Below are 26,707 nucleotides of genomic sequence, written 5' to 3' on the forward strand. Positions count from 1 at the left end.
GAGCGCTTCAAACCCGACGGACGGACCGCTGCAGCCTGGAGCCGCGTGGAAAGACTGCACACCCCATTTATTTCACAACGCCTAGGTGGCGAGCCCGAATCAGCGCTTTCTTTGATTTGTCCTCAACCATCGTCCTCAAACTGGTTTATTCATCTTATTCGCGCCATGGCCAACAAAGAGGAGAAAGCTGACGAGAAACAGTCGAGTTGGAAGGATTTCATCTACAACCCGCGGACGGGAGAATTCATCGGGCGCACCGCGAGCAGCTGGGGTGAGTAATCGTGTCATCAGCACGCGCTAAAAACATGTTCAGACCTCAAAAACATGAAACGAGTTGTGATTTAGGTGTGCGTTTTGTGGCACGCAAGATGTGCATAACTCTACTCCTCTGCAGCGCTTGACTGAATTGCTCCATAATGCACTGAAAGGATCTCTTGCAGCAAACGGAGATTTATGGCTCTGTACTGGTCACCACACATTACATCTGCGGGATTCCTGGAGATGTATGCATGCCAAGCCTTATGAAACAATGTCACTGTTTAAAACGGGTCATATAGACCAAATCCATAAGCTGTAAAACGAGATGCCTGTAAAAGCGCTGACGATCGATCGATCGCATGTCCTCTCTTTCAAGAACCCTGAAGTCAGCCATCACAGAGCCTGGTTAAAGCTCCACAGAGAGGGCGTTTAGTAAAATATGCTTTAGTCTTAGTCTAAATGTATATATGATTCCTCCGCTTGCTGCAGAGTATTAGCACTAGGACTTAATTCTAGCGCCTAATCAAAACAATCGAGGTGAAACCTCGTCAAACATCGCGGATTTCCGTGATTGATCGGCTTTTAATTGAACAATATCTGCCGCGTTTGTTTCCTGCGGTTTCTCGCGAGGCTCGAAGTCTATAAATAGCTTTCCTGGATGTCATCACTGCTGTCTTCTACAGCACGCCTGACACATTAGATGCGAAATGATGCGCTGAGACAATCATTTGCAGTTAAATATAACTCCTGTAGGTTATTCGTGACCTCACACCTGCCTCGAGCTCTTTTAGCGTCTCTAGTTTGATATTTGACCTATTCGGAGAAAACACCCCGGGAAATAGAGAACAATCACAAAAAAAAAACAAAAAAACATTCGTTCGGAATGTTGCAATTATTCGCAGCGATAATCGACTTCGGAAGTAGCAGCGCGAGCGTTCTCATGGAATGCTTCGGCTGTCAATCACTCGCGGCCGTGGTGACGTAGCCGCCGCATTCGTTCGAATATGCAAATGAGCGTTGCTTAGGTTCCCAGCCCTGCTCGAGAGGATGAGAGGAAATTTCCACATCCCTTGACACAACTGCTTCACTGAGGAAGCTCGAGGAGGAGATGCTTCTGTTCTTCTCTGGTTTGATCGTGTCTCCTGTTCTCTCTGGTCTCGTTTCGCACTGCAGTTTGCGTGTAGATTCTCCTCAAAGCTGCAAAGTGGCCATAATTATGGTTGGGGAGCAATTTCTTACATACCCAGTTGCTTGGCTACCGGCTTTGCATGAAACTGTTTCCTGGCAGTTGCATGCCTGGGGTCAGACGAGCACAGCCCGCTGGGGTGCAGTACCTGTTCTTCAGCGGGACGGTGTTCCTCTGTGATGCATGAGCTCCCGTTCCTCTCAAGGTCAAACCGGTTCTCCTCCAGCTCCTGCAGCAGTAGGCCTCGTGAAGGAAAGCCATGTAATTAAAACGAATCGAGCCTCCAACCTTGAGGAATATGATATATATGCGTTTAGGATTGCTGTACACGATGAGGAATAGGCTGGTTGTTCTGCTGATCTGTGCCACTTGCTATATCAGCATTGTATCTTTGCCCATTGTGAAATCTGCTTTTCATCCTTTTAAATTTGTCTCATAGGTTGACATTTTTTAACATCATTTTCTTCAAAATTGCAAGAATGACGTGTGATAATCTTGGTGGTATCGGTAAGAATGGGTTGAAAATGATAAACAATCAGTATTTTGTATTTTTTTCCATGCATGCAGAAATACTTGTAGTGTTCATGAATATATTCTTGTTTAACTGTAATTACTGTATAATTTCATGCTTTGCATTAAAAACATTACTTGTTGAAAAATTGTATAATAATAATAAAGTTACTATGAAACATATTAAACATTAAAGTGTAACAAATAATTGTTAATTGTAAATATATTATACAATTTTATAAAACAATCAAATGTATAAATATTAAGTTACGTATTGTTTTTAAAACGATATGAAAAATGTATATAATACTACTTATTAATACTATACATTTGTCACAATGCTATATTTAACTTTTCCATCAAATGCATAAATTGATTGCTAAGTAGACCAATTGAATCTTTTTTTTTTAAATAGACAAGTGGGATGACACTCTTATCTCTTTGTTCTGTGAGAGTGAGAGAGCTGGCCTCCTGCCATAAAAATTGTATCCAAGGCCAAATAAAAATGTGCCTGTACATTTTTAAAGCTTGTCCGATGGTCCGAAGTAATTGAAAAAACTGTACACGTAAGAAAAGGCGTTTATGTTCCCGGTCTGCTTGAACTTTTCCCGAGGGACGTGGAGGAGGTGGAGAGTGATGGAGGGAATGATGGCTAGTGGAGAGATAAAAGGATCAGACTGGAGTTAATGGACAGGTCTGCACCCTGATGCACGTCCCTTCAGATCAGCTCAGATTAACACTTCCCAATCATGAGAATCTCAGGATATGTTTACCACGAGCAGTTTAACTGATGAAAACAACAGATCCGTTGTTCTCTGACAGGAGATTTCTGCATTTCACCAATGAAACGTCCTGCTCCTGTTTGCCCCGTTCCTGTGATTTGATCATGTGTGTTCAAGCATGTTTGGCTCGAGCTTCACAATTGAGGAACTGCATAAGTTAAAGGAACCGTTCACTTAAAAATGCTCCTATTTTATTTGTCCTTGGAACAGCGTTTTTGAAGCATTTAAAAAAAGTTCATATTTCTTTAAGCTCCAAAAAACACATCATACATAATGCTATCATAATGTTTCAAAGTTTCATATGAGGGGAATAATTAATTGACAACTTTAAAGCATACGTTACTTCACTCAAAAATGAAAAAAAGGTCATGTACTCGGCCTCATGTCATTCCCAAACTGTGTGTGTTATATTTTGACATACATTGGGGTTGAAATGACATTTTCATTGTGTGAAACCGAGACGTTCCTCAAAATATCATTTGCTGTGCTCCACGGTTTTAAATGACATAAGAGGAAAATAAACATAACCGTAGGCACAAAGCTGTCATGTGTATTCAGAAATCTTTGAATATTACGTATGATTCATGAGGAGCACTTTTATTCTGTTTTCTGCTGTGGAAGTTGATAGATGTGGTTAGGAGAGGTGTGCAATTGCTTTTAATCTTGCTTATGAAACTTTATGATTTTTAATATATATACATATATTAATATTCACTTAATCTAAATGTTTAACCTCATGCAGTTTTTACAATGGTGCAGTGTCTGCACAATAGCTTACACATCATACCTGATGGACAATAAATTGTGTGAAAAAATACATAGGCTTGAATTAATAGAGGAACCAATGTTGAATATTTGAATCAGAATGTCATAAAGATTTGGTGGCTCTTTTGACTTTGACCTGCTGGCAACCACCTGGAATACCCTAGCAACCTCGTAACAGCCTAGTCTCTTTCAAGGAAAATCTGTTCACCCGGTGGCCATATTTACAAACCTCCAGTCATCCAAGACCAAGTCCTGTCTAAATGAATGGGGGAATCCTGAAATGTCAAAAACTGCTTGCTGAACTCAGAGTTAAATTACATATTTCAAATCAGCAACAAAATCTGAAATGAAATGGTCCATAACTGTTATTCCTTATGCTCAAATAGGGCTAAAAAAAGCATATTTTTCAGGCTAGACCAGCCAATGCACATGCAGTCAAAAGCGCAAGTGTCTGATTTCTAACGGCCACTGCAGTGATGCAATGACTTTAGCAATCTGCGATCGGCTCTTTTTATAAGTAATAAGTAATAGGAGTGAACCGTCTTAGTATATCTATAGCACCGGCAAACACTGCCATTTACTTCAGAAAATGTTAAAAATCTCCTCTTTCATGCTTCAGGTCGGGGTCCTGATCGCCCTGTCAGGGTTTATTCTCGAGAACAACCGGCTGGATGTACATGATCCTGCTTATTACACAGCTACTTGCCACATAAGTAAATTATTAGACGCAAAATATTGATTTGGGTTGAAATGCGCAAAGCTTCCGTGAAGACAGCAGTTGTGAGCAAGCGGCAAATTCAAACTAAACGGACATTTATGGGAAACGGTGCAGGGAAAGCATATATTACACAACATTTCACCACAATTAATAGTTGTATAAAATTAAAGCAATAAAAGAATTAAGACGAAAATTTTTAAACCTTACCAGTTTGTTAGTTCTCTCATAATCCATTACAACGTACAAAACAATCGTAAGCAAAATGGCAGCATCTGGGTTTGTATGAAACGAGAGCGAGTCTGCGATACCAGGATAACATAATTAAACAATTGTACACCATTTTGAATTGTTTTAATATTTTATTAGCTAATCAAACACAAAGCTTCCACCAAGAAAAAAACTGTTCAAGCAAGAGTACAGCGCTGACTGCTGTTACCTGGATGAGCCTGTGTTATTACAGGTGGTTATCGAGGGATAACATACTCAGAATGTCACGACCGACCAATCAGAATCAAGTATTCCATCCACAGAGCCGTGTAATAAAGGGTTATAATTCTATCACTACTAATGTGAAGAGAGAAAGTGTAGCTGACGGCGTGTGAATGAATCAGCACTAGCCCGAGGGACCGGCGCTGGAGGAGGGATTCTGGCAGCGAGGAACGTCTTGAGTCTCAGCTGGTCTCCTCTCAGCATCACTGGGAGTCACCACGCCAACGGAGCCGAGCTGTCCTCGCCGTTACGCTTACCCCTGATGACTGCACACGGGGGTAAAATACCAGGATACCAAGAAATCTTGGTGAAATGCCTTCTCGTGTTGATGTATTTCCTACTGAGACGGGAAAGAGTTATTTTCCCGCCGCTCCTCCTCAGACTCGATGCTCACGTGGGTTACCAGTTTGAGTTCACCCAACAGGAACAGTTGCCAGTGTAAGGTGATGGCAGTGGGCGGAGTCACACAGACCAAAGCAAGAACAGACATTCTGACACAGCTTTGTTTTTTTGAGTGAACTTAGCTTGTTTCCTAAATATCTGCAAACATTACTTACTAGAGTTTTACTAGTCTGAGAGATGGTGGGAGGGCATACTTGTTCCGCAAGCATTTGATTAGTTGGAAATATGCGTCATGAGTCACCAGTATGTTTAGCTAAAGACCAAATTTTAAAGCAAATACATGTTAAAAAGATTTGCATTTTTGGCTTTTAGGAGTAAACTTGCATCCAGATGATCTCCATCCTTATTGATTTTCTACATCTGATGTGTCCGATAGGTTTACAGAACAGATTTCTGTGTGGAACATTTGCAAAAACCATTCTTCCAAAATTTTAGTTTTCAATTAATTTTTTTTTTTGCTCAGAAATTCTATTAAATTTCACAAATGATTGCAAAAAAAGTAAAACCAAGTAATACAGCATTCTGTTACTTGTATTTACTCGTTTTTTTTTTCAATCCCCAACTTATTAAACTTCTATAAAGGTCTATGATTCAGTTAAATAAAGCTGTGATTGTTCAAAGTTCGAGCAGTTCACATTCAGTGAACATCCCACATTTATCTCTACCAAGTGCTTATGATGCGTCTTTGACAAGTCTTCATTGTAACAGGTGTCTGATGACGTGAAGGACGTCCCGTGCAGGAGTTAGTGGTGGAACATGCAGCTCAAGCATATCTGCTTACAGAAAACACACTTCTGAGAGGAACAGTCTCCATACAGGACCCTATACATTAACCCCCACTGGCCGGGTATTTTTATCCCAGCATGCCTGGGCACAGAAGGAGGCGGACGGTATCTGGTTCTTCAGTTTCTCAACAACTGAGAGGAGCCACAGATAAAGACTTCTGTCTGCTTTCATTGTCTCCTGTCTTCAATGTGGATCTGACTGTGTCTCATTCATTTATTTGTACATCCGTCTCTTTCATTTATCTCCTGTGACGACATTCAGTCCTGCCCCAAATTACACACAGTTGTGAAGTAAAAAAAACGGACTATTCTGACTATAAATACACTATATATAAATGTTTACCCATTAGGGGTGGAACGGTACACAGATGTCACAGTTCGGTACGTTCCTTGGTTTGGAGGGAATGGAAACGAGAAAGAATGAAAATATGAGTATATGAACAGGATGTTTATTTGCTCTATTACAGGTGGAAATATCTGGTCATTTCAAATTAATTAGTCGACTACTGCTTTTCGATCATGATCATCTTTAGGTGAACTACAATCATTTTTCAGGATACAATTTTCAGATTCAGGATTTCTTAAGTCTTGGGAATCATATTTAATGTACAGTATTTCACACATACCCCACAAGTCTATGCATTTTCTTAGACTTTTGCGAAAAGACCTTTTGAAAAATAAATTTATAATAAGAAAAGGAAAAAGATTGCATTAAAAAATAGCCGAATTGTAATTGTTATTCATCTAGAAATTCAATCTAGAAATCTGGAATCAGAAAGTTTCATTGTATCCAGAAATAAAACTTCAGTATTTTATTAAATTTATTAAATTAATGAATGAAATACCATTTAATACTGGCCATATAATCCTGGACATTTAGTTTAAAATGCATTTAAATTGAATTGATCAAATTAATATATTTATTAATTAACTATAATTAATATAGTTTCATCCTTCTTTTGTTGTTTAGTTAGCAGAAAGTGGAAGTGTTTTATTTTACAACCAGCCCACAGAATCACACACACACACACACACACACACTAGTAAGGCACGTCTATTGTTGGCAGTAGTATTGACCCGGTGACGTCAGTTCTAATGTAAGAGGCATTAGCGAGAGCGGAGATGGAGACTGAGATCTGATGAGATGATCCGAGTGTCCTCCTGACAGAGACGAGTATCTGCTGCTCCATGATCCGTAGTCTGAGAGTCTTCATCTCCTCAGATACTGCCCTGTTCCCACACAAAGGGTGTTTTTGGTCAGGAATGGTCTCAGTGGTGGCCGATGAACACGATCATGCATTAAGATGGAATATAATTTTCCTGTATGCTTCCTTTACTACACAACATCCCTCAGTTCTTTTAGCCCACATATGCTCAGTTAGAATGCTTATGGATTTACTTCAGCTCTTTAAAGAAAATTTGTACTCCTAGGCAATGTAAGCACTTTGGAGCACTAAACACTCTCCTGTAGCGTCTGTTTCAGTCATGGTGGGAGCAGAGAGTCCACAGGTGAGATTTATAGAAGTCATAAGTCATATTACGTTCATATGATGGACCGAGGCATACAGTGCTCACAGTATGAATGAGAGAAAATGCAACCCACAATATGGCAGAATAGTCCCGCCTTCTGAGGAAAAGAGCCAATCACTGTTTGGTAAAGTTACTGCTGTTAGAATCTACGGTTGCATTAGAAACCACCAGCGGTCTGAGACGCACTTAGGACTGCACCAGACTGGTCTAGTCTGAAAAATATGAGTTTTACATTTGAGCACAACATTTATGAGACCGTTTTTCTCATATTTGATAGGTGATATCAAATATGAAGTTTAATCGTAAGCGCGCTGAACAGAATTTGATGTTCCCCGTTCAAAGACACAGGAGCGCTTGTGTGACTCAAATAGCAGCCCGAGAGGTGATCAAAGATGGCCACCGAGCGAAACGACTTCGCTTCGGTATCATGAAACGTTTCGGCTGATGAAACATGAAGACAATTAACACAAAAACCAAACATGATTCCAACAAAACATGTGTCCCTGGAGCACAAACCCAGTCTTAAGTCACTGGGGTATATTTTTAGCAATAGACAAAAAAAAAAAAAAAAAAACATTGCATGGGTCAGAATTATCGATTTTTCTTTTATGCCAAAAATCATTAGGATATTAAGTAAAGATCATGTTCCATGAAGATATTTTGTAAATTTCCTTCTGTAAATATATCAAAACTTAATTTTTAATTAGTATTATGCATGGCTAAGAATTCATTTGGACAACTTAGATTTTTTTGAATCCTCAGATTCCAGATTTTCGAACAGTTGTATCTCGGCCAAATATTGTCTGATCTGAAATAATTGTCAATTATGCAATTTTTCATATTGTCTGAAAAATTGCATAATTGACACTTAAGACTAGTTTTGCAGTCCAGGGTCACATTGTTAATCGGTGTTCAAGCCATCCTGTGAGTTTTCATAAGAATAAGCTATTTTGTTCTTTCACATCGGGTCACTGAGGTTATTTTTAGCACTCGACTGATATGCTGTCATTTAATTTTGGAGAAAAACATGGAGTTAATCTCATAAATAGTCATATTTTGATGCATTGTTAAGCTAATGCTAGTTTAATGCTGTTGTCAGAACATTGTTGTAAGACTATTTTTTTTTAAAGCAAATCCATGTAAGATCATTGGATGTTTTTTTCTTTTTTTTTTCATACAAAGGCCAAGAAGGTGAAGAAGTTTGATTCAAGAAATTGGGTTTTAAAACGTTCTCTCCCGCAGTCATCAGCATGTACGTTATACCGCCGTCACATCACCCAGAAATCACACAAAATGACCAAAGAAAGCTTTAGTGGGACAAAGATTCATTTCGGTGGCTGACAAAATAATTCCAATGCATGAAACCCCTGTTCTGGTCAAAGTTCATGAGTTCAACAGAAGCACAGTATTCCCGGTTTTCCTAATTAATGCAGCCTAAAAATCCTTTAATGGATTTGGATATTAGAAGTGTGTTAGTGTGTTATTGTGACGAATGCACACAGGAAACGAGAGATCCAATCACAGTATTTAATGGGGAATCCAAAATCACATCCAAAAAACAGACAAGAGGTTATAACAACAAAATCAGTCCGAAAACAAGAAACAAGAAAAACACAAGGGAACACGAGAAAGCTGGGTGACGGAAAACAAGGACTCCATGAAACAGATAGAGACAGGCTGGTTTGTATGGACAGGTGCAAACGATGAAAGTGGAGACAGCTGAGTGCAATAAACAGGTGTGCAATTAACAGTGACGAATGGGACAAAGGCTTGTGGGAAATGTAGTGCCTGCACTGGGGTGACTATGGGGAAGTGAGACCACTAGTGGACACCCAGGGAAACACAGACCGGACACTGTGATATTACCCCAGCCCTCTAAAGAGCAGCTACCAGATGCTCCACCGAACACAAGAACAAACCAAGGAACACAGAGACCAGGAGGGAGGTGGTCTGGTGGAGGATAAGGGGGAGGGATGGAGGGCCAGGTCCAAAGAGGGAAACAGAGACCGGAAGTGGAAAAAAACAAAACAACAACAAAAACAAAGAGGCCAGGAGGGAACAGAAAGTTCAGGGGCCCAGGGCAGAGCTGACAGGGCAGGAATCCAGGGTGGAGCAGGTGGAACTGGAGCCCACCGGGATGGTGCAGAAGACCACCACAGTGGGATCGATGGCACAGGAGAGCAAGTCTGGTTAGGTAAGCCTGAAATAGAGAACATGAGCAGGTTAAGGGTGGCCTCCATGGTCCTGATGAGATGGTAGATGGTCTCAATGGCCATGACAGGGCAGGCGGTGAGTTCATGGATGGCCTCCATGGCCATGACAGGATAGGATAAGCACTCAGGAAGTTCTGCTGAGACGTGACGAGGCTCTGGAAGTTTCACAGAGACGTGACGAGGCTCTGGAAGTTTCACAGAGACGTGACGAGGCTCTGGAAGTTCAGCAGAGACTTGACTAGGCTTTGGTAGTTCAGCAGAGACGTGACGAGGCTCTGGTAGTTCCGCAGAGACGTGACGAGGCTCTGGTAGTTCCGCAGAGACATGACGAGGCTCTGGAAGTTCAGCAGAGACGTGACGAGGCTCTGGTAGTTCCGCAGAGACGTGACGAGGCTCTGGTAGTTCCGCAGAGACATGACGAGGCTCTGGAAGTTCAGCAGAGACATGATGAGGCTCTGGTAGTTCAGCAGAGACGTGACGAGGCTCTGGTACTTCAGCAGAGACGTGACGAGGCTCTGGTACTTCAGCAGAGACGTGACGAGGCTCTGGTAGTTCAGCAAAGACGTTGGAAGTTCAGCAGAGACGTGACGAGGCTCTGGAAGTTCAGCAGAGACTTGACGAGGCTCTGGAAGTTCCGCAGAAACGTGACGAGGCTCTGGAAGTTCCACAGAGACGTGACGAGGCTCTGGTAGTTCCGCAGAGACGTGAAGAGGCTCTGGTAGTTCCGCAGAGACGTGAAGAGGCTCTGGTAGTTCCGCAGAGACGTGACGAGGCTCTGGTAGTTCCGCAGAGATGTGGCGAGGCTCTGGAAGTTCCGCAGAGACGTGACGAGGCTCTGGTAGTTCCGCAGAGACGTGACTAGGCTCTGGAAGTTCCGCAGAGACGTGACAAGGCTCTGGTAGTTCAGCAGAGACGTGACGAGGCTCTGGTAGATCCGTGGTAATTTGACTGGGTTCAGGAAGATCAACTGTGGCTTGACTTCATTCAGGAAGATCAACGGTGACTTGCCTCTGCTCATGAAGATCATTGGTGACTTGACCTTGCCCATGAAGAACACTGGTGACTTGACTTGACTCATGAGGTCTAACTGTGGTCTTGCTTTGACTCTGGAGTGTTAACGGTAACTTGACCTGACTCTGGAGGGACCACAGGGACCTGGTCAGTGGGGACCTGACTTACCTCTGGACGGTCACCTGTGGCTGCCATCTTGTGCAGTGGCACAGGGCCGGTGGCCATCTTGTGCTGTGGCGCTGGGCTGGCGGTCCTCCTGTCTGGAGACTCAGGTCTACAGTCGGTCATCACACCTGGACAGACAGGTGTGGCTGGGGTATCCCACTGAGACCGATGTTGTAGGTAAATGGTGAACCCCCCAAAATCCAGGATCTCCAGCTCCTTCATCTCCCACTCAGGCACAGGGCATGCGTTAAAAAGGTCTTTAAGTGCCTCATCATTGTACCCCATTCCTACCGCCATGGTCCAGAATAGTTGCGCCAAACCACCCACCCCACTCCCCTCTTGACGGAGGGTGATTAGGTTTTGGAACCTCCCCCTCCGCTCCTCCATGCTGGCTGGGGAACGGATACGAAATCCCACACTGCTGGATCTGGGCATGATGGAGTCCTTCTGTAATGAATGCACACAGGAAACGAGAGATCCAATCGTAGTATTTAATGGGGAATCCAAAATCACATCCTAAAAAAAGGCAAGAGGTCATAACAGAGGACATAAGAGGACAGGCTGGTTTATATGGACAGGTGCAAACGATGAAAGTGGAGACAGCTGAGTGCAATAAACAGGTGTGCAATTAACAGTGATGAATGGGACAAAGGTTTATGCGAAATGTAGTGCCTGCGGCGGGGTGAGTATGGGGAAGTAAGACCACTAGTGGACACCCAGGGAAACACAGACCAGACACTGTGACAGTTATGTGTAAGCCAGGTTAAAGAGATGGGTCTTTAATCTAGATTTAAACTGCAAGAGTGTGTCTGCTCCCGAACAATGTTAGGTAGGTTATTCCAGAGTTTGGGAGTTAAGTAGCAAAAGGATCTGCCACCCACATTTGATTTTGATATTCACAGATTTATCAAATTGCCTGAGTTTTGAAAACACACCGGACGTGAAGGACTGTAATGTGATTTGAGCTCGCTCAAGTATTGAGGATCTAACCCATTCAGGGCTTTATAAGTTATTGGCAAGATTTTAAAATGTATTCGTTGTTCAGCTTATAGTTTTCACATGACGTCACACACTCAAAACAGAGCTTTGCTCCACCGACCGCCAGCTATTTTTACGCAGTTTTCATTAAGTAGTAACGTAGTAAAATGTTTAATGAAAAACTGTTTAATGATTGAAATATTTTCCGCGGTGGCTAATATGGCTTGCAAGTGGGCATCATGTCATCAGCCCTTTATAGAACTTTGCATGTTAATTCTTTGGAGAAATATAATGAAGGTTGTTCATTTGCGCGTCTGGTGTGTGGTGCACGCTTTAAGACTGATTCACCGGGGAATATTATGACAGGCAGCAGAAGCGGAAAGTGTGTGTGTGTGTGTGTTTGTCTCCCTATGGGCCAGTGATGTGCCTTCACTAAACTGTCCTCTCACAGATGCTATTTATAGTAAGAGTCCACCTCAGAGACATCAGCAAAGAAGAAATGCATCTATGATTTAAACTGAGCCTTTCTCTTCCCCTATTTTAGCATTTTCTCTTGCTATTAATATTGCTTTACTTATTCTTCAAATGGGATTTCTTTCCCTTACCTCCGACCTCAGAGCCGCTACATTCACCTACAAACACCTGAGTGTCTCTCTGCTGTTGTTTGGACATCTGTGATTCATGTATATATATATATATATATATATATATATATATATATATATGATAACATCATGGCATTCCTTCAAGTACTTTGGAGTACCACTGAAATACCACAGTATGTAAAAAAAAGCATTTAAACAGTACAATGTTATATACAGAAACACCATACTATCACTATCAGGGTTCACTAAAAGCATAAAATGACACATTGCACTTAAATTATATAAATTAAAAACATTAACTGAATTAAAAGAAACTTATTTCAGCTACCTATAAAGGATAAAAGATAAATTATGTAGACATTTAAAGGGGATAATATAATAATAAAATTGACAAGATTGCTAAAAATATTTATTCAGATAAATTTAAAATACAAATTAAAATCAAAATATTAATAAGAACTATACTAATATCTCAATGATACTAAAATAACACTGGTCTGTAGTTATTTTTTTTCTCCCATCATACTTTATAAACCTGTGTTTCTGAAGGGATTTATCTCTGTCTTTTCCATTTTCAACTCTTCATTGTAAGGTATATGCATGTCCATATGGAATCTGAAGCAAAAAGTTACAAATATGTCCATAACATTAAAACATCCATCATTCATAGAGGTCTCAGATCCTCTTTCATGCTCTTTTTATGATAGTTCTGGCTAATTTGATCATTCTTTCAGTAGCCAGTACATGTTTAGCAGGTTTATGCAGCTTTTCTATAAGAATCAAGAAAATACAAGTGGTGAGATTCTGTCTTGGCCTTTATAATGTCATATGCAGTGGACATTAGTTTAGCTTTTTCTTTCCACATTAGCATTAGCGACTGTATATCTGTACTGTGTATTCTTTCTGTGGTGTTGACAGTAGGTGAACACAGTGATTTCCTGTTTCACTGGTCAGCGGGAGGAATGAGTTTTCATCATGGTCTATAGTTGTTGTGCTTAATTTGTCACAAAAAAAGCGCTGGCCAAAAATGACTTTTTCAATCATTCAACACTACATTTAGACAAATCTGCTTGAATATCACAAAAATGAAGAGCCTGAATCAAACCCCGGAATCAAGAGATTCGCAATCACTTTTTCAGTGCAAAATAAAATGATATTTGCATGTTTTTTTGTACTGATCACATTGATCTTCATTAGGTCTCATTATAATAATTATACTGACTTTTTCACATTACATTAATTAGTAGGTGTGTAACAATTCCCTTATATGCAATGAAATATTGAATTGTGAATCGAATCTTTTTAAAATGCAAACAAATGGTGATTCATTCAGTTTAGTTGAACCAATTACACTTAGACCTGTTTGAATCAGACATCCGGTCATGAAAATCCATCAGGATAATCATTCCCAAAATATGCTCCATTTTAATAGTGCAAATATAATTCCCTGTGATTGTAAGCTGAAGTATGATCCTACCATTTCTGCCTGCTATTCTCCCAGATTGTTAACAGTCCCTCTGTATGTTTAACTTCTCCACCTGTTGGGAAAGAGCAGATATGTTTGGCTTTTCTCCAGAGCATTCAGCAGTTACATTCCTGGTTTCACAGTTCCACCTCGTTCCCATCCTCCCTTCTGTTCTGACACATCCTTGTCTAGTTATGGATGAGTAAAGCGCCAGTACTAGTTTAATCCGAGTTTGAGAGACGACTGTACTGTACTCGCTCCTGCTCCGGTCAGACATTCAGCCAATGCTTTCCATGGTTTTTGATTCCAAATTTATGGTGTTTATCTAAAATGCATATATAAAACGTGATGACTTTTCAGTGTTCTGGATGTGGACTCTGTGTGCCCTAATCACATGTTTGCTCCTGATGGGCTTTGTCTGTAATGTTATGGATGGGACGTTCCTGCCGTGTTTAATGTGTCATTCTTCTCTCTGCAGCTCTTATATTCCTCTTTTATCTGGTCTTCTATGGCTTCCTGGCGGGAATGTTCACTCTCACCATGTGGGTGATGCTACAGACGCTGAATGATCACACTCCCAGATATAGGGACCGAGTGGCCAATCCAGGTAACAATCCCACTGCATTATATATATATATTTTTTGCATTATTAACAGAAATTGTGGTTCTTTGCACTCCAGTGATTTAAGTCATGTAGATGTGTCATATGTAGAAAACCCACATACTGCACATATATTATATAGTGGAGGAGTAGAAGCAGTATGATTGTATGCTATGAAAACCTGTTTCTGACACGGGTTTTTTTTTGTTTTTAAAAATCTCAATATTCTGACTTTTTTTCTCACAATTACATTTGTATATCTTACAGTTCAGTTTTTTTTTCAGCACAATTGAGATATAAACTCAACTGCAATATAAACATTTGCGAGATAAAAACAGAATTGCAAGATTTAAACAGAATTGTGAGATATAAGCCCAGAACTGAGAGAGAAACTTGCAAGTGTGAGGAAAAAAAGTTAATTGTGAGATAAAAATAGTATGCCATGGAAGCTTGTTTCCACCGCAGGACACAAACATGAAAAAGTCTGTAGGTGACAATAAAAAAATAAAACGGTAGCTGACAATGCACAAGATTTATCTACTTGTACACACTCCTACGTCTGATCTGTTCAAGCAAAACTGTCTGTTCTCACAGCAAGACTCACATTAGTGTTCATTTCGTTAGCGAAATCTATGCCGAACCGAAACCGTTTTTTCCCCTGACAAAAACGAGACAATGACGAGACGATAAGGTTATTACATGATAACAAAGACTATATAAACATTTAAATATTGTTGACGATAAAAGACAAAACTAAAATGTAGTTAAAAGAACAAATTTTACCAAACCCTTTTTATTTTTGTTGAAAAAAGTGGAGCCAAAACATTTCAGACTGCTGTACAAGACTCTGTTACGCTGTTACGATCTCTCCTTTTTAGATCTAGGGGTTAAGAGAAAATGTAACAAAACTGAGAGACTCCTCTCCAGCCCCAGCTCAAGAAAGAAATGGCCAACCAAAGATCAGACTGAAGCGTAAACAGAAAAGAAATGGGGAACGCAAGCTTCAGGAGTGAAATGAAAGTGTCATTCGGCCAGTCTGTGTTCTGTCATGGATCTCGACTGTATCGTTTGTGATCGTGGTTGTGGATTGTAACGTTACTTACGCAACCTCTGAGCGGCATAAGACATTTTGCCATTGTTTTAAAAGAGAAACATTAATGCTGTTTGGAATTACTCTGTTGTAATATTTGAGAGTAGGTTTTTATTACACCAGTTTTCAGAACAGGGCGAGTGTATATCTAAAGTCTTCGGTGTTAATTTACCCTCTAATTGATGTCCAGTTATAAATCAGTACACTAAGGTTAGATGAGGTGAAGTAAACCAAGCATACGAGTCGATATATTATTGATTTGTGCTTATTGGTGAAATAGCAACTTCTGATGAAATGTAAAAAAAGATAATTTCCCAAATGACAACAATCATCGCGATTAAATTTGAGCAAAATAATAATTTATAATTTTAACCATTATACAATAAGAGTTGCGAGTTTCCACGGACTAAAACTAAAACTTTATTCATTCAAATGAAATCTGCCAGTGAGCACATGGTGTGCAGAGAGAATCAGATCAGTACCTGCCTCTGATCTGGTTGTGTAGTTACTGGTTCTGAAATGATTTTTGGGATTTATAAATGTTTGATTGATGTGAATAACATTGAGAGTAACAGGACAGACAGAATGTGTGCTAGTGGTGTCTTGTAGCTGATGTGATTTATTTGCCGCTATTTTTACGGTTACCTCTATTGCAATCAGAACACACAACAGCAGTCTCAGCAGTCTTACACACCATCCATTAGCCTCCCACACACACACACACACACACACACATATATACAGTGGTACACACCGCAGCCCACACACTTACAGTGTACAGTGGTTGAGATGAGAGTGAGCTCGATTATGAGCGCCGTTAAGCCCGGCAAAGTGAGACACAGTTCACAGGTCTCTCTCTCTCTCGCTATCATTCATCCTTCCCTAAGTGTCAATTTATTCCTCCCACTGATCTTTTTTCTTCCCCCTCCTCCACATCTTTTAGTAACAGAATGTTCTCAGTACAGACACCGTTGGACATCATTTCAGACAAGTTGCAGTTTAGTGTGTCCAATTATCAGTGCACTGACGTTGCAACCTAGATTTTGAGGTGTTAATGAGCACACATCATTGATTACGACCGAAAAGATGTGTTTTGATACAATAATTAAACACGCACAATGAGCATGAGTACAGGAGACTTTGAAATAGTGCGTCGTTTTGAAAACATCTAATTCTGCTTCTGTAAATGATCATTGCTAACACTTTATTTTAAGGGCCAATTGTCACTATGAATTAACATGCACGTTACTAGCATACTGACTGTTTATTAGTTTTAATAAAGCACATATTAATGCCTTATTCCTGCATGACTATATTTTAGATCCCTTAATCCAGTCCATACGTTAACTACCTTACTAACTATTAATAAGCGGCAAATTAGGAGTTAATTGAGGCAAAATAGTTAGCTAATAGAGAGAATTGGACTTTAAACGGGTCATGCTTTATTTTAATGTCTGAAATTCCCACATGGAAAATCTGGAAATATAAGGACATTTTTAATTAATATTTCAAAGAGTAGTTAAAATTGATAAAACTAAAAGCCTGTAAAATTCCCATTTGAAGTTTCTTATAGTAAATATAATTTTTTTTGTAGTTATGCTTGGCTCTTAAAAAGCTAGAAATTGGCAGTAACTAAGGAAAAGGGTGTTTACAAGTCCTTGTCTGGCCATCATGAAAGACTGGAACAGTCGAGAAGGTGAAAAGGGAAGGAATTCTGCTTTGAAGGAATCTTACATTGAAAACATTGAAGCATTGAAAACTTCATAAAAATTACATTAAATGCACACATTAAAACAGCGTTTTGATAACATGTATATGCTGTAACCTGCATCAATTTCTATCATGTATATCTGCATGGCATATTTTGTCCACAGGGCTGATGATCAGGCCGAAGTCCTTTGAAATTCAATTTAACCGATCGATTCCCCAGCAATACATCGAATATGTGCAGCACCTGGAGTCGTTCCTGCAGCGTGAGTCTCATCACTGATTAAAATACCTTATTCTCTCTTTACGTATTTGCCTTGTCACAGTATAATTTGGTCATGATCACCTGAACCTACTCCAAAAAATCAGAGGATACTCTAACCCCCCATTCAGAACCAGTGTTGGAGTCAAGACCCTCCGAGACTCAGACCAGTACTAGACTTCCTAAAACCCAAAGTAATAGCAGGCTTATCAAGTCTGAGAGCAATGTCAAGCCTCCCCAAGACCCAGTTAAACCTAGATCTCCTAAGATCAAGACCAGGGGTTCTGGATTCTGGCCCTTGAGGTCCAGTTTCCTGCAGAGTTTAGTTTCAGCTTTGATCAAACCCACCAGTCTGTAACTTTCTAGCAATCGTGAAGACTTGATTAGCTTATTCAGGTGTGTTTGATTAGGGTTGGAGCAAATCCCTGATCGAGACCCAGAACCAGATCCAGACCATGAGCTGATGGTTCAAGAACCAGGCAGTCCATTTTAATGATTTGAAATGGAGAATCAAGAAGCGTGACATTAGTGACTCATTTAAGAAGCCTGTGCCATCAAAAGTGGATTCTTGTGGTTTTTAGTCTCTGCCAATAAGTTATGAGATCATGTGTGTCTGCTAATACCAATATATTTAAAGTCTTTCTTTTCTGGAAAAATAGACCAGAAACATAGAAGTCATGTAAATGCCTCTGAGCAGCACACATTCCTGTCCGATAAAAGACTTGCTCTTTCCTAATTCCACCTAACACAACCACTGATTAGACATAGCAAATCGTGGTTGAGTGGTGTGTCTGACATTTACTTGCTTCTTGGAAGACTGCAAAGAACATCTCTTGAAGTCAGAATCCCGACGTACGAACGTTTGAGCCTGTCCTCCAACAAAAAACGACCATATAGGTCGTTTGTGCAAGCACCTTATTACGACCTATATTTACATTTTAAAGTTAAACGCCCTCTAGCGGGCGTAAAAAGTATCGCGTTGCGTCTGTCATCATGAAATGACGTATTTTACGTATATGACGTCATTACCAATCAAAACGCACGTTTATTTAAATGCAATGTGTGGGCTTTTTACACCGATCTCATAGTATTTCCTACATATTTTACTAGGTGGCTTATTCGTTCGAATGACCCACACCTAACCCCACCCCTAAACCTAACCCTAACAGAAATCATGCTAAATTATGATTTATTGAGCATATACATTTTCGTGCACGTCCATTCCCTGGGATCAAACCCATAATAGCATGATTACATATCAAGGTATAACGCAATAATCTACCAACTGAGCTACACGAAACTCAAACCAGAGTGCAAATAAAAGCGTACAAAACATTAATATGAAAACGACCTTTTGACGATAGGGGCGCAATTGTAGTATACGCTCTGATGGGTCGTATTTCAGGGATTTGGACAAACGACCTATACGAGCGTATTGGTTGGAGGACAGGTTGGAACATTTGCAGAAATTCACAATGAGTAGTATGGCTGTATTTGTATTATTCATAAAACAGTAGACGAAACATGCCTGGATGACCTATTGCTGAAGATTCATCTCATGATCTCATGAGGTCACGGGAGAGGAGTTGTGAATGGCAGTGAGACCGATGTTGTAGGTCGCATGAGAAGCCAACATGGTGTCCTCTGCAGTCTAGCTGCTAGCAGGCTAATTTATTGACAATTCCTTTTATGTCATTCTCCCTCCTCTAGATCCAATGCCCCAATTCTGACTTCAAACGGAACAAAGATTTTAAACTTAAACTAGAAGTTATTTAAAGAACAGTACAAACTTTTGATATGTCCTGCCTCGACAATAAAATGAAATGCTCCAACACGTGAATGTTGTGCTTCTCAAATTAAATCGGGAGGCCTTTAAGCTATTTCATATTCTGAGCTTTTAAAGACTTTCAAATTGGCCACACTTGTAGACAAGAAAAACTGTTCCCAACCACACAGTTGTGTCAAACTGCTGCTGATGATTTTCAGCTTAGCACCTTGATCTCACTCTCTCTCTACTCTCTCTCATCTGTTACTTCAGCGTACAATGACTCTCTGCAGGAGGCGAATGAGGCCTGTCCCGAGGATATGTACTTTGAGCAAGACGAGGTTGAGGTGAAGAAGGTTTGCCAGTTCAAGAGAAGTATGCTACGACAGTGCTCTGGACTGGCTGATAGCAATTTTGGTTATTCCGAGGGTAGGCCGTGCATCCTAGTCAAGATGAATCGAGTGAGTAACTTTAAGCATGCGTCCAGGCCTGTTTTTAGATTTAGAAGGACGTTTGTTTATTGTATTTACTCCTTTGCAGGTGATTGGGCTTAGGCCGCGAGGAGACCCACATATCAACTGTGTAGTCAAGGTAATTCCCAAATCACACTTTGTATTGCTAGCTTCAGTGTTTGATGTCAGGATGAGTGTGACATGATGGAGCGAGTCTGAATTAATGTGCGTGATTCTTTCCATCTTGCATTTTCACACATCTGTTTGTGTCTGGTCTCTCTCCACGCTGCCTATAGGGCCAGCAGTTTTAATGGTGGGTAAGATGTTGGGCCCCAGCCCCCCCATTGTTTCTCCAGGGTCCTTCCCCTTGGCCTTTTCCATCTGTTTGCTGCTTTTCTGCTGTACTGCTTTGTCTCTGGTGCTTTTAACCACTCTCATTCTAGAAATGATGTATACCTTCAGGGTCCGTGTATCTTTTGGTCATTTGATTTTCTATTTAAAAATAAATAAAGATAAATGAGAAACGGTTTGATTTTCGTTTTTTCGTTTTGTTTAAGAAACGCAAAACGAAAATGTAGCTAGATTTTTCGTATTTTTGTTTGTGGGTAAAAAATGAGATTATGCTTTAATATTTGTTTGAATGTGTGGGCGGCGCTGAAACGCCCCTTTCATCCCTTCTGTACTGCACCGACAAGCGGCAACAGCAAGCTCAGTTCATTTTCACCAGGAGAGAAGCGGCAGACAGCAGAGCATATTAATCCCGCGGATTCTTTGCTAGTGGTGCTTGCAAGATAAAATAATAATAATAACAATAATAATTAATTAATTAATTAATTAAATTAATAATAAAATAAAAAATAATATTATAATTTTCCAGCTGCTGCATGTTATTGACAAAGCAGACTTGACAACTTTATTATTTTAATTATTATTATTATTTTTTTTTTTATTCTAGGCCATTCATAAAAAAAAAAAAAATAGGAAAAACCTAACCCCACATTTATAATAAAATTTATATTAAAATAAGTTAAGTTTTCCCCATAATTAGTCTACTTTAAATGTTTTAATTATAGGCTATAGGCTACTTAGAATTATGAACTGAATTCACGAATTCTGTAGATGACAGTATGAATATAGTGATGGTGTGACATCATTACAGATAATGAGTTCAGACGGGAAACACTGCACCTCTCGTTGGTTTCATTTGAATTACATAGGCCTAAATATAAAATTATTATTATTATTTTTCTATTTAAATGGATTATTTTAAAAGTAGACATGTCCAGCTAGACACGGTTCGTCTGATGCATGAGCCTGGTTCATTTCTGACGTTTCAGAAAGAAGTTAATGTAGACCGAGATGGCAGAAAGCACATCGTGTTGAGTTTTGTAAGGTTTTCGTGTTATTTAGGGTGTTTTACGATCCAAACTGACAGAGCTGAAGCTCTTTCCCCTGTTTTCGGGATGGAAGGTGTGGATCGGGATCCGCCGATCAGAGAAGTGCAGCAGACTACACTCTACAAGATAAAGCTTCAGTTGCTGTTGTTTGTAATAGCAAATGAAAACATAGGCTACTTGTGAGGTTTTTCTTAAATAGGTATAGAATAAAATTAGTAGGCTAAAAATCCGCATATTTCATGTCATTGTAGATCATATAGGCCTACAGTAAAATTCATATGTCATTGAATAAATTAATTTCTGTTTGGTCAAAATTTTTTATATATATATATATATATATATATATATATATATATATATATATATATATATATATATATATATATATATATATATATATATATATATAAAGCTTGCAAGCACCACTAGTATAGAATCCGCGGGATTAATATGCTCTGCTGTCTGCCGCTTCTCTCCTGGTGAAAATGAACTGAGCTTGCTGTTGCCGCTTGTCGGTGCAGTACAGAAGGGATGAAAGGGGCGTTTCAGCGCCGCCCACACATTCAAACAAATATTAAAGCATAATGTCATTTTTTACCCACAAACAAAAATACGAAAAAAGCAGCTAAATTTTCGTTTTCCGTTTCTTAAACAAAACGAAAAAACAAAAATCAAACCGTTTCTCATTTATCTTTATTTATTTTTAAATAGAAAATCAAATGACCAAAATATACACAGACCCTTCAGCTTCCCTGAGAACGTAATACATAGTGTCTAGGTAAAATAAATGTAGTGTTTGTGGAGTCTATAAAATAATTAATTACAATTAATTGCATATTCAGTTGTAAAATGAATTAATATTACCAACAGCAACGTCTATGAAGGGTTAAAATTTGTGTTGTCTGTCAATCAATCAAAAAAAAAAAAAAAAACGTGCATTTTGACATAATTGCATGTGTTTTTGTCGTTTGAAGTGCTACTGGCGCATTTGTCCTAAGCGGCTAGCCAGCATATGCATTCAGCCGAACGCGCAGACATTTAAACTACTGGTATAATGTTACTGGATTTGATAATCACCTTCATCCAGTCTGCGTTATTTCTCGAAATACGTTATGACCGATAACACTCTCTCTGTATTCGTTTAAACTTAACTACCATAACTCCCTTACACAACTGCTTTTCAACGCTGTCGCTGCCATCTATTGATGTTGCGGTCTGGTAGATTGTTCTTGTTGCGCCAGGTTTTTGCAAGAAAAACCAACCAAATAATACTCAAAACAAGCACAAAACTAGCTCAATCGGATTTTAAGGGGCTCGCCAGTTAAAAATCGCGATTTTTGGTGGGGTTCCCCTGCTTAAATTCCAGGGGATAAATATCTGTTATAGGAGTCGCTTCAACCCGCGGATATGAAAAACGACCCCCGGCAACAGTGTTAAAGTAGCCCAATTCTGCTGGAAAACCGTGGACTTGGCAACACTGTGTCTCTTCCTTTTCTGGCCCGGGCCAGTGTTTCCACCTTGTGGACAAACTAACTTAGTGCAAACACAATTCAAGACATATATGGGATCTGAATGTACTCTTCTCGAAGATGAATGAAGATGACAGGCTGCCAATTGAATAGCCCTGCTCTAAACTATGGATGTGCATCACTAAGTGTTCATTGACAAGCATAGTAAAGAAGCTTCCAGTCTTGTCCAATGTTTTCTTTTAACGCTGACCTAGGGGACAGATTTTTAAAAATGGAATGGTGGCATGTAGGATAGTCTTGCATAGTCATACAAGGAGTGTCCAGTCCTGCTACTGGAGGGCCACTTTCCTGCAGGAGTTCAGCTCCAGCTCACCTGCGTGGAAGTCTCAAGTTATCTTTAAGACCTTGATTAGCAGGTTCAGGTGTGTATTAGGGTTAGAACTCAACTTGCTGGAAGATGGCCCTAGGTACTCTTTAGAATAAGGTTCCAAAAGGCGGTTTTTGCAGCAATGCCATAGAAGAACCATTTATGGAGTTCCTCAAAGAACCTTTCAGTGAAGTTTATTTGTTTTTTTCTATCAAAGAACCATTTATTTTTAAGGCGGGCGTACACGGTGCGAATTCGGATGGTCGGAAGATCGTATTTCCATGCACACGGCACGAGTGAGTTTATCTGAAAATCGTATGGACGAGATGATATACGACACGATTTTACAACCTGCGAATTCCAGAAGCAATCGCACGAAGTTAATAGACACGTTCGACTTGAAGCACCGCTGCACGCACAGAAGGTATGACATTAAAGTACCACGAGAGCACACATATTCAATGCATTCGAATTGCTCTCGCGGTACTTTGATGTCATACAGGTGATCACAAGGGCGTTGCACAAGATCCCAGGCCCTATGCATAGGCAGTCCTGATGGTCCCCCATGGCCCCGCCCATGAAAAATCCAGGTAAATAAAATATATTTCAGACTTTTCAAGGGCCTTCTCTTCCTTTGGGGCCGTGGTAATCAGTACTGGTTTTACCCCCAGTCCCACGCCCCTGGGTGATCATTCTGTGCAGCGCTGCTTCAAGTTGAACGCGCCTAATATAACTGCTCTCCCTCTCTCATAACTGCATATAAAATATTGATATGAGCCGTGACTGTTTCCTACACATACATGTTATTTTTCAGCAATAGGAAACCGGGACGTTTGGTCACCCTGTGTGTGTGTGTTCTTGTATATGGTTTATAAATATCTGAAATAGGTATTACAATGTAAACATGGTTTATGAGGACAATTCCTGTGCCCTCGTAAACCAAATGGCTTTAAAAAATACTATACGGTGTTTAATAGAAATTTTAAGTAAATTTTTATTTTTAGAGGTAGTGTATGGGGATATACAGTATAAAAGACCGTTACGTCTATGGAGAGTCCCTGTAAACTACATATGCGTGTGTGAGAGAAAAAGCGAGAGAGAGTGTGAGAGAGAGAGCGAGAGAGAGAGAGAGAACTAAAAAGCATGGAACACATTGCTAGAAACATCATACAGCGCTCGCTGTTCCTGTCAGACTTCAGCGAGTTTATCCTCCTGGTCAATAGTCCACATTTGCCGTGGCGCTGCCGTCTTCGTCTTTCTTCTTCTGTGGTTTTCCTAGTTCGTGATTGGTCAGCTTCAGATAAATCAACAAATCGGCTCGTTCAACCGCACACATGTCACGAATTCAAACCGATAGCTCACAGACATGTTTAAATTTGATCGGGAGGTCGGGAAGTGCTCGTAAGCCACTCTGCTCGGCTCGTAATTCATCGGAAATGATACGAGCTGCGACCATACGAGCATACGCGCATATATATATATATATATGTATATATATATATATATATATATATTTTTTTTTTTTTTTTTCTGCAAAACAGTGGCTTTTTTCTCAAAAACCTCTAATGTATTCTGACGAACATGCCCACAAACCATCTAACCGATTTCAGGGGCAGGTTATGCAATGTTGGGACCATTTCAAACACTTGTTTGCTTCCTCCATGTAGTTCTATGATGCAGATGTGAGACGTTACTGTCAGACCTGCGCTGTTTTTCACTTGTCCCATGAGAACATCTTTACCGCCCATATCATTTTGTTGTTTTTGTTCCTCATGACTTCTCCGAGACCTCTCACACGAGTGACCCTTGAAGGTATACAGTGGACACAAGGAAGTGCCCTCTGCTCCTTAGGATCTCTGTGTCCTCTGAACTTTAATGCCTTTGCTCTTACATTAATGCTGATGGTTCCTGCTCTTTCAATTTTGCCATTTCTTACTAAATGAACTTCCCCAATAGAGACCGTGCAATGTTTCAATGGGACTTTCACACATGAAACGATTACATTTCCGTATTTACTAGATATTACCACATCTGCGTTCACATAAGCAACAATGTTTGGTGTTTTATACATTTTGATAATACTCCTACAGCATCATTAAAGCATGTTTTGCCAGCTATAGTTAAACATACAGTGGAGGTACAACAGGCCTCAAAAAGTACTCGAACCAATTTAGCTAAAATGTGTAATGTGATGGATTATGTTAGCAACTACAGTTTTTGACATGTCATTTGGAATCGGTAACAGACTACACTTTGCATGTAATCTACCAGCACTAGCATCAAAAATGGAGAAAACCGCTAAAGCTGTCCGTGTGAAAGCAACTCATGAAACACTGCACATCTTTTGAGCTTCTGTGCCAATTCTTAATAATTACATTCTTTGAATTTGATTATTAAATCATGAATCATGGTCTCAGATTACTGATGCTGTTTAAAATAGCATCTTTTAGTGCTTTTGTTATCTTTTTCATGGGACTACACTGTCTATAAGCATGCATCACTTTGACCTATTCCTAACACTCAACCATTTCAGAAGCGTACAGCTTACAGAAGATCATCTCGTTCGGTTCACTTAATGAAAGATGAAGCAGTAATTGAATGCACATTAGCTCCATAGTGTTGGAACTGTTCCTGAACTGTGGAAACTGCTGCTGGATATACGGTATGACTGTGATGGATTCATGCGTTCATATACAGTACACAATGCCAGAAATGTAATGTTTTACCTGCTTTTTTCAGATATGTGCTGTCTGTTTTTGAAGGGGGTGCTTATTTTTGTTCGTGTCATCAGTTTGAGTGATGTGAGGACAGTCTGTTGCTACTGGCAACTGCACACAAGTCATGTGACACATGCTGTCCATGAAGTGCAGCAGTGTGAGCTCATCCTGTGTCATGTTTCTCTCCTGATACAGAGAGATACTCCCCTGCAGATGCAGTATTTCCCCATTGAAGGCAAACTGGACAAGCGTTACTTCCCCTATTATGGCAAGAAATTGCATGTGAGTACAAGTCAGCTATATCTCTGTTTAATTGTTGGGATGCACAATATACCATCGTCATAAATCATACAAAATTGTGTGGTGTGTATTCATTTTAGAATATTTATAATATATAGATATGTATGATATATGATTTTTAATGTAACGAAAATATACTAAATGTATGTATAAAATGTGTAATATCCATTTTATTTTAATATTGTTTGTATTGTACTAATAAATCAATAATGAATCTTCTATGCATAGCAAAATATGGACTATGCTTATATTTATTTGATTTTATGTGGACTGATTTGCACTGTTAAAGGGATGGTTCACCCCAAAATGTAAATCACCCCGTGATATTCTCGGTCTCAAGCCATTCTAGGTGTGTATGACTTTCTTCTTTCAGATGAACACAATCATGCTTCAGAAGGTATTTATTAACCCCACGGAGCCCTGTGGAGCACTTTTTGATGGATGATGGATGGATGTACTTTATTTTGCTTAAAAATCTCAACCACCATTCACTACCATTATAAAGCACATATATATATATATACACACAACTCTGATTGTGTTCATCTGAAAGAAGAAAGTCATACACCTAGACTGGTTTGAAGGTGAGTAAATCACAGAGTAATTTAAATTTTTGGGTGCACTATCCCTTTAATGGTAGAGAATTAAATCAGGACTTGTTTTTAAAATATGAAACACAAATATACTGTATATTAATATTAATAATAGTTTTATAATG

At 39.7% G+C, this 26,707-nt stretch overlaps 1 protein-coding gene across 1 annotated transcript in view; it reads left to right on the plus strand.

Annotated features, from left to right (window-relative positions):
• Positions 1 to 26,707, plus strand: part of LOC132122977 (sodium/potassium-transporting ATPase subunit beta-3-like) — a 28,076-nt gene continuing 1,369 nt past the window's right edge. Inside the window, exons 1-6 of the mRNA XM_059533516.1 lie at positions 1 to 271; positions 14,341 to 14,469; positions 17,428 to 17,526; positions 19,561 to 19,748; positions 19,828 to 19,878; positions 25,885 to 25,971. Coding sequence (XP_059389499.1) covers positions 166 to 271; positions 14,341 to 14,469; positions 17,428 to 17,526; positions 19,561 to 19,748; positions 19,828 to 19,878; positions 25,885 to 25,971 — 660 coding nt within the window. The 5' untranslated portion in view covers positions 1 to 165. The remainder of the gene's footprint in view (positions 272 to 14,340; positions 14,470 to 17,427; positions 17,527 to 19,560; positions 19,749 to 19,827; positions 19,879 to 25,884; positions 25,972 to 26,707) is intronic.

The sequence above is a fragment of the Carassius carassius genome, chromosome 41, assembly GCF_963082965.1.
Source record: "Carassius carassius chromosome 41, fCarCar2.1, whole genome shotgun sequence".
Lineage (NCBI taxonomy): Eukaryota > Metazoa > Chordata > Actinopteri > Cypriniformes > Cyprinidae > Carassius > Carassius carassius.